This window comes from Ruditapes philippinarum, unplaced genomic scaffold (assembly GCF_026571515.1).
Source record: "Ruditapes philippinarum isolate M1 unplaced genomic scaffold, ASM2657151v2 ctg23682_1_1_1_1, whole genome shotgun sequence".
Lineage (NCBI taxonomy): Eukaryota > Metazoa > Mollusca > Bivalvia > Venerida > Veneridae > Ruditapes > Ruditapes philippinarum.
Genome location: NW_026853254.1, coordinates 1 through 17,422, shown reverse-complemented (window position 1 = coordinate 17,422; position 17,422 = coordinate 1). Strand labels below are relative to the sequence as shown.

The following is a 17,422-nucleotide window of genomic DNA, read 5'->3' as shown; positions in this document are numbered from 1 at the left end:
CGAGACTCAAACCCGGGACCCTCGGAATACTTTTTCGAGGCTCTACCGACAGAGGCTGATAACTTACACACCTTCTCATATAAATAGTGAACAGTTCTGAACCTTGACAAAGTTATGAATCTCCACATTCTTCATAGAAAACATGAAACAAAGTTTTCCTATGCTAAGTTGAGATTCGCTTTTCTAGAGCATGCCCTTCAACATGAAAAACATCAGCAAAAACTTCAACTAATTTTAGTAGAAGAGTGAGTATAAGTCCATAAAGTTTAAAAGATACTAATCTACAATATAGCTTTGCTCTTTACATTAATATAGGTCAATATTTGGCCATGTATGAGTCCAAATTAAAATATGATGACGCTAAAAAAATCAACATTTATAGTTACACTACTTTTAAATTTTGAACAGGATATGTCATCACACAATTTGTGAAGAGTTTCTAGAGATTTCTAGTTTTGCAAAATCAAATCAAGAAGAATTTTGTAAATATCTAAAGCCTTAAATTATGATCAAGACATAAATGTTTAAATTATTATCCCTATTTGAACTGGAGATTTCATGCTGTTTTTAACTACATGCGTATGCACATACCCCAGCAAAGATTATAATATAATGTATTTGTACAAAATATATCAAATGATCATGAATTGTTTGTTGTAAAATAGTTCCATTTTACGGCAAAGAACGCTGGCAGCATTGTTCTGCGTTCTGCGTTCAATTAATGTCTGATTTCACGAAGCGTTCTGAAACAGACGACAACTTTCTTATTGATATTTCGTCTGTTCGCAAATGTACATTGCCGTATGTGAACATTTGCTTCTCTTCCATTGATATTTTAAGTCCGAAATTAATGCCCCGCAAAGGCCCCAGTATTGTTTAGTTAGAGACCAGTTAGTGTAACCTTGATCAAGTTCAGTCTCCGTGTGGATCCATTTCCAGACATCTTCCAGCACGACCATTCCAGCCCAGTAGTTCCCTGGAAGGAAACAACCGTGTTAGATATAGAAAAATAAATGAGCCGCGTCATGACAAAACTAATATAGTGGGTTTGCGACCAGCATGGATCCAGACCAGCCTGCGCATCCGCGCAGTCTGATCAGGATCCATGCTGTTCGCTATCAGTTTCTCTACTTGTAATAGGGTTGGTAAGCGAACAGCATGGATCCTGATCAGACTGCGCGGATGCGCAGGCTGGTCTGGATCCATGCTGGTCGCAAACGCATTACGTTGCTTTTGTCATGACGCGGCTCAAATATCATTCCTTCTATCTTCATGTATGATGCGTTCTTGTTTGATATTAGACAATTGTCAATATTATGAGGTTAATTTATAGTGTTGAGAACAATATTAAAAAGTTCTATTAGATGAGTACGCAGCTGTTAAACCTATATTGGACTAGACGCAACTCGAGTCTGATATAGGTTTTGCAACTGTGTATATATGATAAATAATAAGAATTGTTCTCAACAATGTATATTGGCCTCTACATTTCACACCACCATTTTCGGACAATTTGACAGAAAATTGTTACCTGAAATACAAAAAAGGAATTTATATGACGTTTTTAAATCCTGAAAATGAAAACGAAACTAGAAAGGGTACAATATGCATCTAAAACAGATCTTTTGGATTCTGAAAATGAAAACAAGAATGAGAAATAATATGAGGTTATAATTCATTTTTGAGTACAACACTGAAGTCGTATACACATCAGAAAAACTTATATTAGACTCAGTTCACGCCTCGTCCAATATAGATTTGACATTTATGTGCTCGTCAAATAGAATAATTATTGTTTTCAGCAATGTATAATGTTCATCTCATACTAACATTGTTTTAAACTTTCACAGAACTGTGCAACTTCGATAACAATTAGGATTTGATATCGAATTTTGGACGCTCAAAAAAAAATTAAAACGAGGCTAGACGGAGAATAATATGTATTTGATAAAGATGTTGAAGACCCTAAAAATGAAAAAGAGGCTGAATTCAGTAAGATGTGGATTTGACATAGACTTTTTGGACTCTATAAAAACGAGGCTAATGGGGTGCGATATGGATTTAATATGGACTTTTGGACTTAAAAGGAGCCAGTAATAAGTTCTAATGGAACATTAGGTGTACAAACGCTGAAAGTGCATTGGTCATGCACATTTTATAAGGTCTGAAATAATAAATAAATTTTCTTTAATTTGTATTTGAATGAAGGGGGAAAGCGAGGGTTTTCTTCCAAGTTTCACTGTCTCCGTTTCATTTGTAAGCGAATATTATCTAACAGCCACTTACCACCCGGACACTCGTATATGCCACAATACTGCCACCTAATTTTTGGGTCTGTTGTGTAACACCATGGTAACCCTTCTCCGTCGGGATCTCGACAATAGTTGGCAGCATTTGCCACAGATCTCTCTGGAAACATGTTGGGTTGATTTCGTGTATGTTTGTGAGGAGTTTGTGAATCCCACCGCTGGCACGTGTGCCCGTCGTACGTCGTATTTGTAGTGCCTCTATATTGATTTGAAGAGGTACTGAAGCATTCTGAAATATAACCAGGATTTGGTTACTTTTTGACTTTTGTTACTGTTGAAATTTGGTAACTATTCAAATTTAGTTACTATTTAGATTTGGTTACTGTTGTAATTTGATTACTGTTTAAATTTGATTATTGTTGAAATTTGGTTATTGTTAAAATTTGGTTACTATTTAAATTTGGTTACTGTTGAAATTTGGTAACTGATGAAATTTGGTTATTGTTGAAATTGGGTTACTATATATTTAAATTTGGTTACTGTTAAAATTTGGTAACTGATGAAATTTGGTTATTGTTGAAATTGGGTTACTATATATTTAAATTTGGTTACTGTTAAAATTTGGTAACTGATGAAATTTGGTTATTGTTGAAATTGGGTTAACTATATTTTTAAATTTGGTTACGTTGAAATTTGGTAACTGATGAAATTTGGTAACTGTAAAAATTTAATTACTGTTGAAAATTGTTTATTGTTGAAATCGGATTAATTTTTAATTTTGGTTACTTTTGAAATCTGATATATTCAACATTTTTGTAACAATGGCTAACCTGGCCATTATCGAGTAATAGTTTGTGTCCATATTTCGTATTGTGGCCGTGTCCTTTCACCTAATAACAAGGTGATGACCACCAATAAATTCAATCAAATGCATACATTGTGACTATGACAAGCAGGCGTTTAATTAATTGTTTAAAGTGGCGAATGAAATATTCTATTTTTTACGTTTTCTAATAAAGCTAAAAGAAATAGTATAAATGAGACAGACATAAAACAATAACGTCAATTTTTAATTTGATTTTGGAAGCTTAACATGGTAATAGATGTAATCCGGAACTCGGCAAATGTGGGGTACAAGCAAACTTACCGTGTACTACTGGCTTATTTTCGAAGCTGTTACTGGTATTGGCTGGGAAAACCACAAAATATATTTTATTTCTGAGCAAGTCTATTTTTGCTAGTCTGTATGTGATTTCCTTTAACCCCCTCCCCCCCCCCATATTCTTTCCGGCCGTAGCCGGTACTGCCATAATGGTTTGTTATCATCATATCAAAAGGCTTTTCAAAATCAAACCTCCTTTTATTTATATTATTTATTTGTGGGGTTCCAAACAATTGCCAGTCTTATGCAGAGCTGTAAATAAAACTTTTAAAACGCCTTATAAAGATGAGTACATATATGTAAACAATTAACTCGTTTTTGACGTAACAAATACATACATTGTACACTTTGATGTTATTTTTTATTTACTTTGGTTTTACAGACCTTTCAGTAAAAGCCTATCATTTACGCCCTTTTGATCATTTATAATGCTCAATTACAATGATTATTATTTTATTCTATTTCGAGTTAACAAGTAGAATACACAATTGAATTAAAATACATACAATTCACAGTATATCACAAATATGAGTGATATAACTTTGCAAAATGCTAGGCAACCATCGCAACAATATTTATAATGAGTATTTCAAGTCCATGACGGCAATGAACGCTATATAGCGTTCGCGTAGGTTTGAGCGTATGACGTCACCTTCTTAACGTGCGTCCTTTCCGGTGCTTCGAGGAAAGTGTCGAAAGTTTCAATATTATGTAAAAAATAAAATTGTGTTTTCTTTGTCGAGAAAATGCTTTTAATCTCATATCGAAGTGAAAAAATATTTACTGGTTTCGCAATTTATATAATGCAGCCGCTCGTGATCATATTACAATTTACTAAAACAAGTGTGACATATAAATGAAATTGTACCTCTACTATTTTGTCTGTCACGTGTTTCAATATGGTGTTTCAGGAACTGATCTTCGTCAGCAGTTGTAATCTCGGCAAGATAACCGTTCAGTTTTTTACATCGAATCTGAAACAAACATGTTTTAAATCATACAAATAAGGTAAAGCATCAAAGCGAGTGTGAATTGAACTTACGGTCAAATTTTTCAAAACCATCATAGTTTGGATGCTACTTGCGTAACCGTTAGCAGAAACTTCCGACCTGATCTTTTAGCCAGTTAATATGAATTTTGCAAAGCCTATTATTAAGCTCTAGAATAAAATTTACTGAAACATTACATTTTTTTAAGTATTTATCAATCAAGTCTAATAAACTCTCTGTAAATCATGATCTCACAAAGAATCTTATGTCAGGGAAATAGGTTGGAATCTATAAGATTTCCATTTCGGGGAAAAAAGATAATTACCGTAAAACGTGTACGACCGGAACCGGAAGTGACTTCTTATATCTGCTTATAATTCTTAATACAGGGAAGACATAAACGCCAGGGGAGGAAGATTTTTTTTTTTCATAGCTCACAAACGCCAGGCAGTCCTTCGGGCATGCTCTTCAAACTAACTACTTGGTCTTTATGACATGACTGATCTACCATTATAATAATGATTGATGATGATGATGATGATGATAATAATAATAATAATAATAATAATAATAATAATAATAATAATAATAATGATAATGATAACAATAACAAAAATAATAATAATAATAATAATAATAATAATAATAATAATAACAATAATGATTATAATGATAATGATAACAATTTAAATAATAATAATAAAAAAAATGATAATAATAATAAAGATAATAATAATAATATAATCCAGTATAAGGAAAATATTTGGTCATGCAATTTAGATATGTGAAATCAGGATTATACAAAAAGACCAACGTCCTCGTCTAACGATTACATTAAGTGTTCATTTATAAAACGTGCGGCATTTTTCTACGAGTTTTTCCCGCTCTGGTACCCAACCTCAAAGTTCTTAACAAACGTACCTAAAGATTGTCCATGCCATGGGGGCATTGGGATAAAAATTGGTGGTCACTTGTTATTTGGCATGTGGGGCATGGGGATAAAACTTGGTGGTCACTTGTTATTTGGCATGTGGGCATGGGGATAAAGCTTGGTGGTCACTTGTTATTTGGCATGTGGGCATGGGGATAAAACTTGGTGGTCACTTGTTATTTGGCATGTGGGCATGGGGATAAAGCTTGGTGGTCACTTGTTATTTGGCATGTGGGCATGGGGATAAAACTTGGTGGTCACTTGTTATTTGGCATGTGGGCATGGGGAAAAAACTTGGTGGTCACTTGTTATTTGGCATGGGGGCATGGGGAAAAAACTTGGTGGTCACTTGTTATTTTGGCATGGGGATAAAAACTTGGTGGTCACTTGTTAATTGGCATGTGGGCATGGGGATCAAGCTTGGTGGTCACTTGTTATTTGGCATGTGGGGCATGGAGATAAAACTTGGTGGTCACTTGTTATTTGGCATGTGGGGCATGGGGATAAAACTTGGTGGTCACTTGTTATTTGGCATGTGGGCATGGGGGATAAAACTTTGTGGTCACTTGTTTATTTGGCATGGTGATAAAACTTGGTGGTCACTTGTTATTTGGCATGTGGGCATAGGGATAAAACTTAGTGGTCACTTGTTATTTGGCATGGGGATAAAACTTGGTGGTCACTTGTTATTTGGCATGCGGGCATGGGGATAAAACTTAGTGGTCACTTGTTATTTGGCATGGGGATAAAACTTTGTGGTCACTTGTTATTTGGCATGTGGGCATGGGGATAAAACTTGGTTGTCACTTGTTATTTGGCATGTGGGCATGGGGATAAAACTTAGTGGTCACTTGTTATTTGGCATGTGGGGCATGTGGATAAAACTTTGTGGTCACTTGTTATTTGGCATGTGGGGCATGGGGATAAAACTTGGTGGTCACTTGTAATTGGCATGTGGGCATGGGGATTAAACTTAGTGGTCACTTGTTATTTGGCATGGGGATGAAACTTGGTGGGCACTTGTTATTTGGCATGTGGGCATGGGGATAAAACTTAGTGGTCACTTGTTATTTGCCATGGGGATAAAACTTTGTGGTCACTTGTTATCTGGCATGTGGGCATGGGGATAAAACTTGGTTGTCACTTGTTATTTGGCATGTGGGCATGGGGATAAAACTTAGTGGTCACTTGTTATTTGGCATGTGGGGCATGTGGATAAAACTTTGTGGTCACTTGTTATTTGGCATGTGGGCATGGGGATAAAACTTAGTGGTCACTTGTTATTTGGCATGAGGGCATGGGGATAAAACTGAGTGGTCACTTGTTATTTGGCATGGGGGCATGGGGATAAAACTTGGTGGTCACTTGTTATTTGGCATGGGGATGAAACTTAGTGGTCACTTGTTATTTGGCATGGGGGCATGGTGATAAAACTTGGTGGTCACTTGTTTTTTGGCATGTGGGCATGGGTATAAAACTAAGTGGTCACTTGTTATTTGGCATGTGGATATGGGGATAAAACTTGGTTGTCACTTGTTATTTGGCATGTGGACATGGGGATAAAACTTAGTGGTCACTTGTTATTTGGCATGTGGGGCATGTGGATAAAACTTGGTGGTCACTTGTTATTTGGCATGTGGGCATGGGGATAAAACTTAGTGGTCACTTGTTATTTGGCATGTGGGCATGGGGATAAAACTTAGTGGTCACTTGTTATTTGGCATGGGGATAAAACTTTGTGGTCACTTGTTATTTGGCATGTGGGCATTGGGATAAAACTTGGTTGTCACTTGTTATTTGGCATGTGGGCATGGGGATAAAACTTGGTTGTCACTTGTTATTTGGCATGTGGGCATGGGGATAAAACTTAGTGGTCACTTGTTATTTGGCATGTGGGCATGGGGATAAAACTTAGTGGTCACTGGTTATTTGGCATTTAGGGCATGTGGATAAAACTTGGTAGTCACTTATTATTTGGCATGTGGGCATGGGGATAAAACTTAGTGGTCACTTGTTATTTGGCAAGGGGGCATGTGGATAAAACTTTGTGGTCACTTGTTATTTGGCATGTTGGCATGGGGATAAAACTTAGTGGTCACTTGTTATTTGGCATGGGGGCATGGGGATAAAACTTGGTGGTCACTTGTTATTTGACATGGGTTTGAAACTTAGTGGTCACTTGTTATTTGGCATGGGGGCATGGGGATAAAACTTGGTGGTCACTTGTTATTTGGCATGTTGGCATGGGGATAAAAACTTGGTGGTCACTTGTTTATTTGGCATTTGGGGCATGGGGATAAAACTTGGTGGTCACTTGTTATTTGGGCATGGCGATAAAACTTGGTGGTCACTTGTTATTTGGCATGGGATAAAACTTGGTGGTCACTTTGTTATTTGGCATGTGGACATGGGGAAAAAACTTGGTGGTCACTTGCTCTAGTATTTGGCATGGGGGATAAAGCTTGGTGGTCACTTGTTATTTGGCATTGGGGCATGGTGATAAAACTTGGTGGTCACTTGTTATTTGGCATGTGGGCATGGGGATAAAACTTGGTGGTCACTTGTTATTTGGCATGTGGGGCATGGGGGATAAAACTTGGTTGTCAGTTTGTTATTTGGCATGGCGATAAAACTTGGTGGTCACTTGTTATTTGGCATGTGGGCATGGGGATAAAACTTGGTTGTCACTTGTTATTTGGCATGTGGGCATGGGGGATAAAACTTAGTGGTCACTTGTTATTTGGCATATGGGGCATGTGGATAAAACTTGGTGGTCACTTGTTATTTGGCATGTGGGCATGGGGATAAAACTTAGTGGTCACTTGTTATTTGGCATGTGGGCATGGGGATAAAACTTAGTGGTCACTTGTTATTTGGCATGGGGATAAAACTTTGTGGTCACTTGTTATTTGGCATGTGGGCATTGGGATATAAAACTTGGTTGTCACTTGTTATTTTGGCATGTGGGCATAGGGATAAAACTTGGTGGTCACTTGTTATTTGGCATGTTGGCATGGGGATAAAACTTAGTGGTCACTTGTTATTTGGCAAGGGGGCATGTGGATAAAACTTTGTGGTCACTTGTTATTTGGCATGTGGGCATGGGGATAAAACTTAGTGGTCACTTGTTATTTGGCATGGGGATTAAACTTGGTGGTCACTTGTTTATTTGACATGGGTTTGAAACTTAGTGGTCACTTGTTATTTGGCATGGGGGCATGGCGATTAAAACTTGGTGGTCACTTGTTATTTGGCATGTTGGCATGGGGATAAAACTTGGTGGTCACTTGTTATTTGGCATGTGGGGCATGGGGATAAAACTTGGTGGTCACTTGTTATTTGGCATGGCGATAAAACTTGGTGGTCACTTGTTATTTGGCATGGGGATAAAACTTGGTGGTCACTTGTTATTTGGCATGTGGACATGGGGAAAAAACTTGGTGGTCACTTGCTACTAGTATTTGGCATGGGGATAAAGCTTGGTGGTCACTTGTTATTTGGCATTGGGGCATGGTGATAAAACTTGGTGGTCACTTGTTATTTGGCATGTGGGCATGGGGATAAAACTTGGTGGTCACTTGTTATTTGGCATGTGGGGCATGGGGATAAAACTTGGTGGTCACTTGTTATTTGGCATGGCGATAAAACTTGGTGGTCACTTGTTATTAGGCATGGCGATAAAACTTGGTGGTCACTTGTTATTTGGCATGTGGGCATGGGGATAAAACTTGGTTGTCACTTGTTATTTGGCATGTGGGCATGGGGATAAAACTTAGTGGTCACTTGTTATTTGGCATGTGGGGCATGTGGATAAAACTTCGTGGTCACTTGTTATTTGGCATGTGGGCATGGGGATAAAACTCAGTGGTCACTTGTTATTTGGCATGTGGGCATGGGGATAAAACTTAGTGGTCACTTGTTATTTGGCATGGGGATAAAACTTTGTGGTCACTTGTTATTTGGCATGTGGGCATTGGGATAAAACTTGGTTGTCACTTGTTATTTGGCATGTGGGCAGGTGGATAAAACTTTGTGGTTACTTGTTATTTGGCATGTGGGCATGGGGATAAAACTTAGTGGTCACTTGTTATTTGGCATGGGGGCATGGGGATAAAACTTGGTGGTCACTTGTTATTTGACATGGGTTTGAAACTTAGTGGTCATTTGTTATTTTGCATGGGGGCATGGCGATAAAACTTTGTGGTCACTTGTTATTTGCCATGTGGGCATGGGGATAAAACTTGGTGGTCACTTGTTATTTGGCATGTGGGCATTGGGATAAAACTTGGTTGTCACTTGTTATTTGGCATGTGGGCATGTGGATAAAACTTGGTGGTCACTTGTTATTTGGCATGTTGGCATGGGGATAAAACTTAGTGGTCACTTGTTATTTGGCAAGGGGTCATGTGGATAAAACTTTGTGGTTACTTGTTATTTGGCAAGTGGGCATGGGGATAAAACTTAGTGGTCACTTGTTATTTGGCATGGGGGCATGGGGATAAAACTTGGTGGTCACTTGTTATTTGACATGGGTTTGAAACTTAGTGGTCACTTGTTATTTGGCATGGGGGCATGGCGATAAAACTTTGTGGTCACTTGTTATTTGGCATGTGGGCATGGGGATAAAACTTGGTGGTCACTTGTTATTTGGCATGTGGGGCATGGGGAGAAAACTTGGTGGTCACTTGTTATTTGGCATGGCGATAAAACTTGGTGGTCACTTGTTATTTGGCATGGGGATAAAACTTGGTGGTCACTTGTTATTTGGCATGTTGGCATGGGGATAAAACTTAGTGGTCACTTGTTATTTGGCAAGGGGCATGTGGATAAAACTTTGTGGTCACTTGTTATTTGGCATGTGGGCATGGGATAAAACTTAGTGGTCACTTGTTATTTGGCATGGGGGCAAGGGGATAAAACTTGGTGGTCACTTGTTATTTGACATGGGTTTGAAACTTAGTGGTCACTTGTTATTTGGCATGGGGGCATGGCGATAAAACTTTGTGGTCACTTGTTATTTGGCATGTGGGCATGGGGATAAAACTTGGTGGTCACTTGTTATTTGGCATGTGGGGCATGGGGATAAAACTTGGTGGTCACTTGTTATTTGGCATGGCGATAAAACTTGGTGGTCACTTGTTATTTGGCATGGGGATAAATCTTGGTGGTCACTTGTTATTTGGCATGTGGACATGGGGAAAAAAATTGGTGGTCACTTGCTACTAGTATTTGGCATGGGGATAAAGCTTGGTGGTCACTTGTTATTTGGCATTGGGGCATGGTGATAAAACTTGGTGGTCACTTGTTTTTTGGCATGTGGGCATGGGGATAAAACTTGGTGGTCACTTGTTATTTGGCATGTGGGGCATGGGGATAAAACTTGGTGGTCACTTGTTATTTGGCATGGCGATAAAACTTGGTGGTCACTTGTTATTAGGCATGGCGATAAAACTTGGTGGTCACTTGTTATTTGGCATGTGGGCATGGGGATAAAACTTGGTGGTCACTTGTTATTTGGCATGTGGGCATGGGGATAAAACTTGGTTGTCACTTGTTATTTGGCATGTGGGCATGGGGATAAAACTTGGTGGTCACTTGTTATTAGGCATGGCGATTAAACTTGGTGGTCACTTGTTATTTGGCATGTGGGGCATGGGGATAAAACTTGGTAGTCACTTGTTATTTGGCATGTGGGGCATGGGGATAAAACTTGGTGGTCACTTGTTATTTGGCATGGGGGCATGGGGGCATGGGGATAAAACTTGGTGGTCACTTGTTATTTGGCATGGGGGTCATGGGGATAAAACTTGATGGTCACTTGTTGTTAGGCATGGGGATAAAACTTGGTGGTCACTTGTTATTTGGCATGGGGGCATGGGGATAAAACTTGGTGGTCACTTCAAGTACTTGCATACTTCACATATTGCGTAATGTCAATGCACATTTGGTAAAGTTAACAAAAAATGGCGGTTATTTAGCGGGTATTCTTATTATTTTTTATTATTCAGTATCGCCAACTTCAATATTGTTTAACGTCTGTAACATTTACTTTGATGTTTTTATTTAAATCAATAAACTTTTGATAATGGGGTCTCATGTTTACATGTTTTGCTCTTGATGGTGCTATACTGAAAGTATAAAAGGTATTTCTCCCATTTTACTGACAGTTGAAAGGTTTTGGTAGTTGTAGCCACTGTGGGATATTGACTGTTTTAAAGTGCTTGCTTTGCTCAATAGGTACAGTGTCGGATTTGTAATCCACGTATCACTGGTTCTATGAGTATGTAGATTCGAATCTGCTTGAAAGACATTGTTTAATTTAATTATCGTGAAAACAACAACAACAATTTCTTTAAATGAAAGAACAATTAACATCAAAACAAAATCAAACTTTATTTCACAATCTATCTTTTATTAAAATGTATTTTTTGTACATATAATCATCGATCGGATTATAATATTTCATATACAAAATGTTTTGAAGATTTTTTTTAATTGCATAAATAAACTACAGGGAAACATAGAGTATACATGTATTTATATTTGTAAAGTAAAGTCAGCGGAAAGACATATATATCTACATGGTTACATGTTATTTCGACGATGTTGAAGCCTTAACCAAAAATGCCATTAATTGTTTCTTAAACGTTTTTTTATATCATTTTCCCAGTATTTTTTTGTCTTTAAAATTCCTTTTTTTAAAAAAAGCTTGTTTTTTTAAATTCTGTTTGTTTCAACCCCCGGGCACTGATCTGTCTTCCCCAAACCCGGTTTTGCTTTGAATTTAAAAACCCCAGAACATTTCCACCGTTCGCCGTGTTCGTCAATGTCCAAATATGCCATCGCTTGGTATCTTCCATCTGAAAAGACATATTTAATTTAATTTTCTTTTGAAAAAAACCCATTAAACTTAAACTTCACCATTCAACAAATGAGCGGTTTTTGGGCCCAGTCTTGTATGTTTTCTCAATACACTGTTGTACCTCCAGAGATAGGAGGTTTGAACCCCTTGGACCTCTCGATTACAAGGCGGACACTTCAACCATTATACGCTAAATTAAGTCCCCAAAATCCAACGCAAGGCTGGTTTGTGTATCCACTTAAAATTGCATGCATTATTATATCTTGCCTTTATAATGGTTTATTTATTATTTAAAAAATATGTAAGAAAAATAAATTAAAAATGAATTAACCTCATGTTGGCTGTTGCAGAAACATTACAAATTCCTGTTTGATTCCAGTGTTCCTCTTTGAGTCCTTCACAAGATTAAATTAACTCTTTGGGTCCAGATGTCTTTGTCAACTGGCGCCTTGTCAGTTTTTTTGACCTGTTAACGTAGTAAGTCTGCTTCTTAGTATATTGTACCCCGCGATGGTGACGGATTATCTTCGTCCATTTTCGTAAAGCTTTTGATGAACAATTTTCACCCATTTTATAAGAAGAATATTTTTTTGCTTCCTGTTGCTTTCTTTTATCGCTATCCTATTTATAAAATGCTTTGGAGATTAACGTCGTTTTGACCGAATGAGCGTCAGTAATGAGCGCGCCGTCGTAAAAGTGTGGTAATGATGCTAAATGAATAATGATAATAATAATAATAATATAAATGATTTGTTTAAATGCATCTTCTGAACAACAACAACAAAAAAAAACAACAACAACAACAAGTAGATTCAAATTACAAGAGTCATTTACGAACACGGAGACATACCTTTAATTTTTTCCTTCCATTTATTGAAAGGTTTAAGTTTCTCTTTAATTATTTCATCCTCCTCCTGCACAGATCCACTCATAATTAATGTTAAATGATAACAATAACAATAATAATACTACTAATACTACTACTACTACTAATAATAATAATAATAATGATAATGATAAATGATAATGATAATTATAATGATAATAATAATAATGATAATGATAATGATAATAATAATAATAATAATAACAATGATAATAATAATAATAATAATAATAATAATAATAATAATAATAATAATAATAATAATAATAATAATGATAAAGATAATAATAATAATAATAATAATAATAATAATAATAAAATAATAATAATAATAATGATGATGATAATAATAATAATGATAATTGTAATAATAAAAATAATTGATAATTATATATTTAAGCTGCATGCCTCGAGAAGAGCCAAAATATTTCAAGAAAATCAAACATGATAAAAATGTACTACTACATGTATTTTAAGAAAGGTAAAAATATTCAAGATTCGTGTTATAGTTTACATCATACGTCTTATTAGAGACAGATATTTTGCAGCATTTATCACTATATTTCTACTGCGTTAGTAACGCAGTAAGAGCTATTTTCGTATATTTTGACCTTTCTGGTAATTTGCGTGGATTGTATGTGCCGATTGCAATATTCGAATTACTTTCTCTGTACAGCTCAAAATATTTCGGACGAAATCGGTGTCTGTAAAATCAACAGGGAAGAACTGAATATAAAAAGAATTATCATTGGTCATTTTAAAATAACAAAGAGAAATCGGTGAATCTCATTGTTTATTATAAAATGTAAGGGACAGTTCTAACCATTCTAAAATGAGATGTGATGGATAGTTCTTATACCATTCTAAGATATCATTTTAAGGATAGCTTAAATATGATCAAATGTAACGGATAGTTTTGCCACTATAAAATAAAGTGTGGAGGATGGTTCTAAAGTAAAATATACAGCAATGAGGATAGTTTTTTGTTTGTTTTTGTTTTATTTAATTTTTAGGTTAATTTGTAAATGATTACAAAAGTCAAATGTATAACAAGTTAAAGCGACACCTTAAAAAGAAGTTGTTCCTCATTGAAAAATCATCAATATAAATATGATATAATTTAATTTCAATGTTTACAAAATGGGTATTTTCCTAATAGCTACAAGTAATAAGTATCATGTCAATGTTATGCATACGTACGTTGCTGGCATTTCTTTTTGTATTAATGACAACCTAATTTTGCATGTTAAACAGATTTACTTCGGCCGAGTATCGTTTAAAAAGATTCTTGTTTTTTTTTTAAATACATTCTTAATTTTTTCATGAAAATTAGCATGAATCTGGAGGCTTACTTGAAAATGATCACACTAATTAACTTACCATCGCATCTAGCCAGCTTGCCGATTGGTTACTGATGAAATAACACGACTGTCCGTATGAAATCCAGTTGTCAGGACAATCTATAAGAATAAAATGTATGCAGACGACACTTTCTTTTGTAGATGTTAAAATGAACTTAACTTAAACTGAACTCAAAAAAACCAAAATATTCTGGTTTAATTATGATAATGTAGACATGAAATAGAAAATCCCAACCAGGCGTTAAAAATCTGCGAATACCATGTACCAGTGCAAGATTTCGTTTAGATCAACTCATGTACATTGATTTATCTTGTGAAAAATCTTTGTTTAGAAATTATACATCCCAAACAGTGATTTTACCGCTAAATAAAATCAAAAATATTTGAAGTTCGGATGCCAGGAATTATTAATACTTTTTTGCAGCAGAATCTTATAGGGCCTGTTGAACTTAGTTGTTTAATTAATTGTTTTAATTAATATAAAAAAATTGAAAAATAAATAAAATGCTAAACGCAAAAAGCTTTCAAACCTAGTATTTCTGTTGTTGTGCTTAGTGGAGGACGAAGTTGTCGCCGAAAACTTGTTCCAACATTGCACTGGATTCCTTCGGGCGTAGGGTTACAAGCAGAAGTAATATTTGAAAATTCGTCGTGAAAGTAGGCAACGTGAGATTCTGAGAATTTGTCGTCTGCTCACGAGAATTTGTCGTCTGCTTACGAGAATTTATCGTCTGTTCACGAGAATTTGTCGTCTGCAAATGTGGCATTGTAGCTCCGGGTAAAAGATTCAGCGAGGAATTTTAGTCTCGCATTAATAAAACATCCGTCTGGAATAATACATCGGCAAGTGTTATTCTTATTCGACAGTAGATACACGAGAAGTCCGCTTCCAATTAGCAAAATAGAAACACTGAGCAATACGACATAGAAGTCGATTTTTGCATTGATATCCGGTGTTTGTAATTTAAGGCAGGTGAAGATGTGTTCAAGTTTCTTCCTGACTTGTTTTTAAAAGAGAATAATCAGTGAATGTTTCTTCCATTGTAACAGAATGTTACACAAATCTCAAAAATACAAGATTATTTGTAGAAGTGTATGTATATACACCCACTATCAAGTACTTACTCATTCACACAAACACATTCAAAGAATTAAAACCTACTCGAATATACAACGCGCACGCGTGTTAACGCACTCAGTTATCAAAGATGCACGATTTTCTGTTGTAAAATATAAACTCTACTTAATGATCGTTCATTTTTATATGTTCGTATGTTTGCTATTTTGTTTAAAGCAGCAGTGTCTAAGATGAAGTTAAAATGTGTAAAATTATTAGATGTCTAATGCATAACCGCTAGTGAGATCAAGATGAATTGAGCAGGTTTGGAAATATATTTGGTCCTGTTGTTCTATATAACTGAAACAAAAGTTTAATTTTGATTCTCAATATTTCTCAATCAAACATGATGGTAAACTTTTTTGTATATTTTTTTTTCATTTATGTCAATCATATGTTAAAGATTTAAAATTCAATGTTGTGGTTGTCCAAAAATTAAAAAATGGGCATTTTGCACTGACCATCCGAAAATATTATCTTAAATATATCACGTTATACAAAAAAAGGAAACAAAAAAGACAAAACCAATGTTCACAGAAACTTATTGTAAAATATACCATATCTTGCATAATTATGTCATATCCTTGGATGTGACATACCTTGTATATGACGTTACCTTATATTTGATTAAACGAGAAATAACAAAATACTAGTAATGTGTGCCAGTTTTCAAAGAAATTTACCAGAAAATTTCTATACATATATGTAGAAAATATTCAGACATTCAGATGAAGTTATTTAAATAAATATAACGGTTTAAAAAGCAGTTTGTCAGAACAAGAATAATACGCATTACTAATGACAGCTGTACTTTAAATCAAATTTGTATTCGCCTACTTTATACAGAAATGTGAATGTATTAACAATTAATACTAGTGTACACAAAACAAGCTTTTCATCGCAAGTGACAATTTCCGTGTACTTAACGTCCACGTGTCAATACATCATCTATATACATTTATCAGGAAATACGTAATGGCATTAAAGTCCAACCCTTTGCTTTTTACCAAAGTTCAGACTTTGTGCGTGAAGGTCAATGATGATGCGTTTGTATGGTTACAGTAGAAAATAACGGCTAAATGGCACTATAGTCATTGTAGGGTACATACTTCAAAAATACGCGTGAAATCAATCTTTATACATATTGCTGTTGGCACATGATTCATGCGATAGTTTAGCCCTATGCATCGCCCTAGCTTAGTTCCTTGCACTGCATAACTCTTGCTACAACGCATTAGCTCCTTTATTAAAGGTACTCCACTGAGGTACGGCCGAATGTCACAAAAAAAAGTAAAATTTCACGAACCGATAATTTTTTTGTTACCTGCGTGTTAGGGTTATTCAAACAGAATCAGTGATATGTGTTCTTTGGATTGGCAATCGTTTGAAATACATATTTTCTCCAATTTTATGGGAAAAGCGTTTAAACGCCTTTTCAGTTTGCAAATCTGAATAAAAACAACGGGTCACGTGATGATTCTCTGGATGACTAAAAAGCGAAACGGAGAATTTTTTGTGTATCGGCAGCAACGAAAGTGCGAAAGTGGAATATACCAACAATCCATAAATTTAAAAGCAAATTATGGGTATGTTTGTTAAATTTCTTTTTGTTCACATATGTTCTTGTGAGAAAAATCTTTCAAAAGCAATTTCAATATATTTAAAGCATTACATTGTTGTAATCATGTTTTTTCCAGATGTGTGAACTTGGCGGCCTAGCGGCCTGGCGGCGTGAAGTTGGCGGCCTGGCGGCCTAGCGGCGTGAAGTTGGCGGCCTGACGGCCAAGCGGCGTGAAGTTGGCGGCCCAGCGACCTGTGCGGCCTAGCGGCGTGAAGTTGGCGGCCCAGCGGCCTGGCGGCCAAAA

General features: G+C 36.0%; 1 protein-coding gene across 1 annotated transcript; it reads right to left on the bottom strand.

Annotated features, from left to right (window-relative positions):
• Positions 1–594: 594 nt before the first annotated feature.
• Positions 595–15,026, bottom strand: LOC132736298 (plasminogen-like). The gene is made up of 5 exons (XM_060723401.1): positions 14,971–15,026; positions 14,460–14,539; positions 4,280–4,385; positions 2,287–2,538; positions 595–976 (listed from the first exon to the last, which is right to left on the bottom strand). The coding sequence occupies exons 2-5, from the start codon at positions 14,460–14,462 to the stop codon at positions 765–767; spliced, it is 573 nt and encodes a 190-aa protein (XP_060579384.1). The 5' UTR covers positions 14,463–14,539; positions 14,971–15,026; the 3' UTR covers positions 595–764.
• Between the last annotated feature and the right edge of the window lie 2,396 nt (positions 15,027–17,422).

Bases quoted from the DNA above. Each gene is read 5' to 3' on its own strand.
- LOC132736298 (XM_060723401.1), bottom strand. The intron at 2,539-4,279 runs GTACAATTTCAT...GTTATATTTCAG, and splicing joins TGACAGACAAAATAGTAGAG to AATGCTTCAGTACCTCTTCA. The intron at 977-2,286 runs GTAAGTGGCTGT...GTTTCCTTCCAG, and splicing joins CATATACGAGTGTCCGGGTG to GGAACTACTGGGCTGGAATG.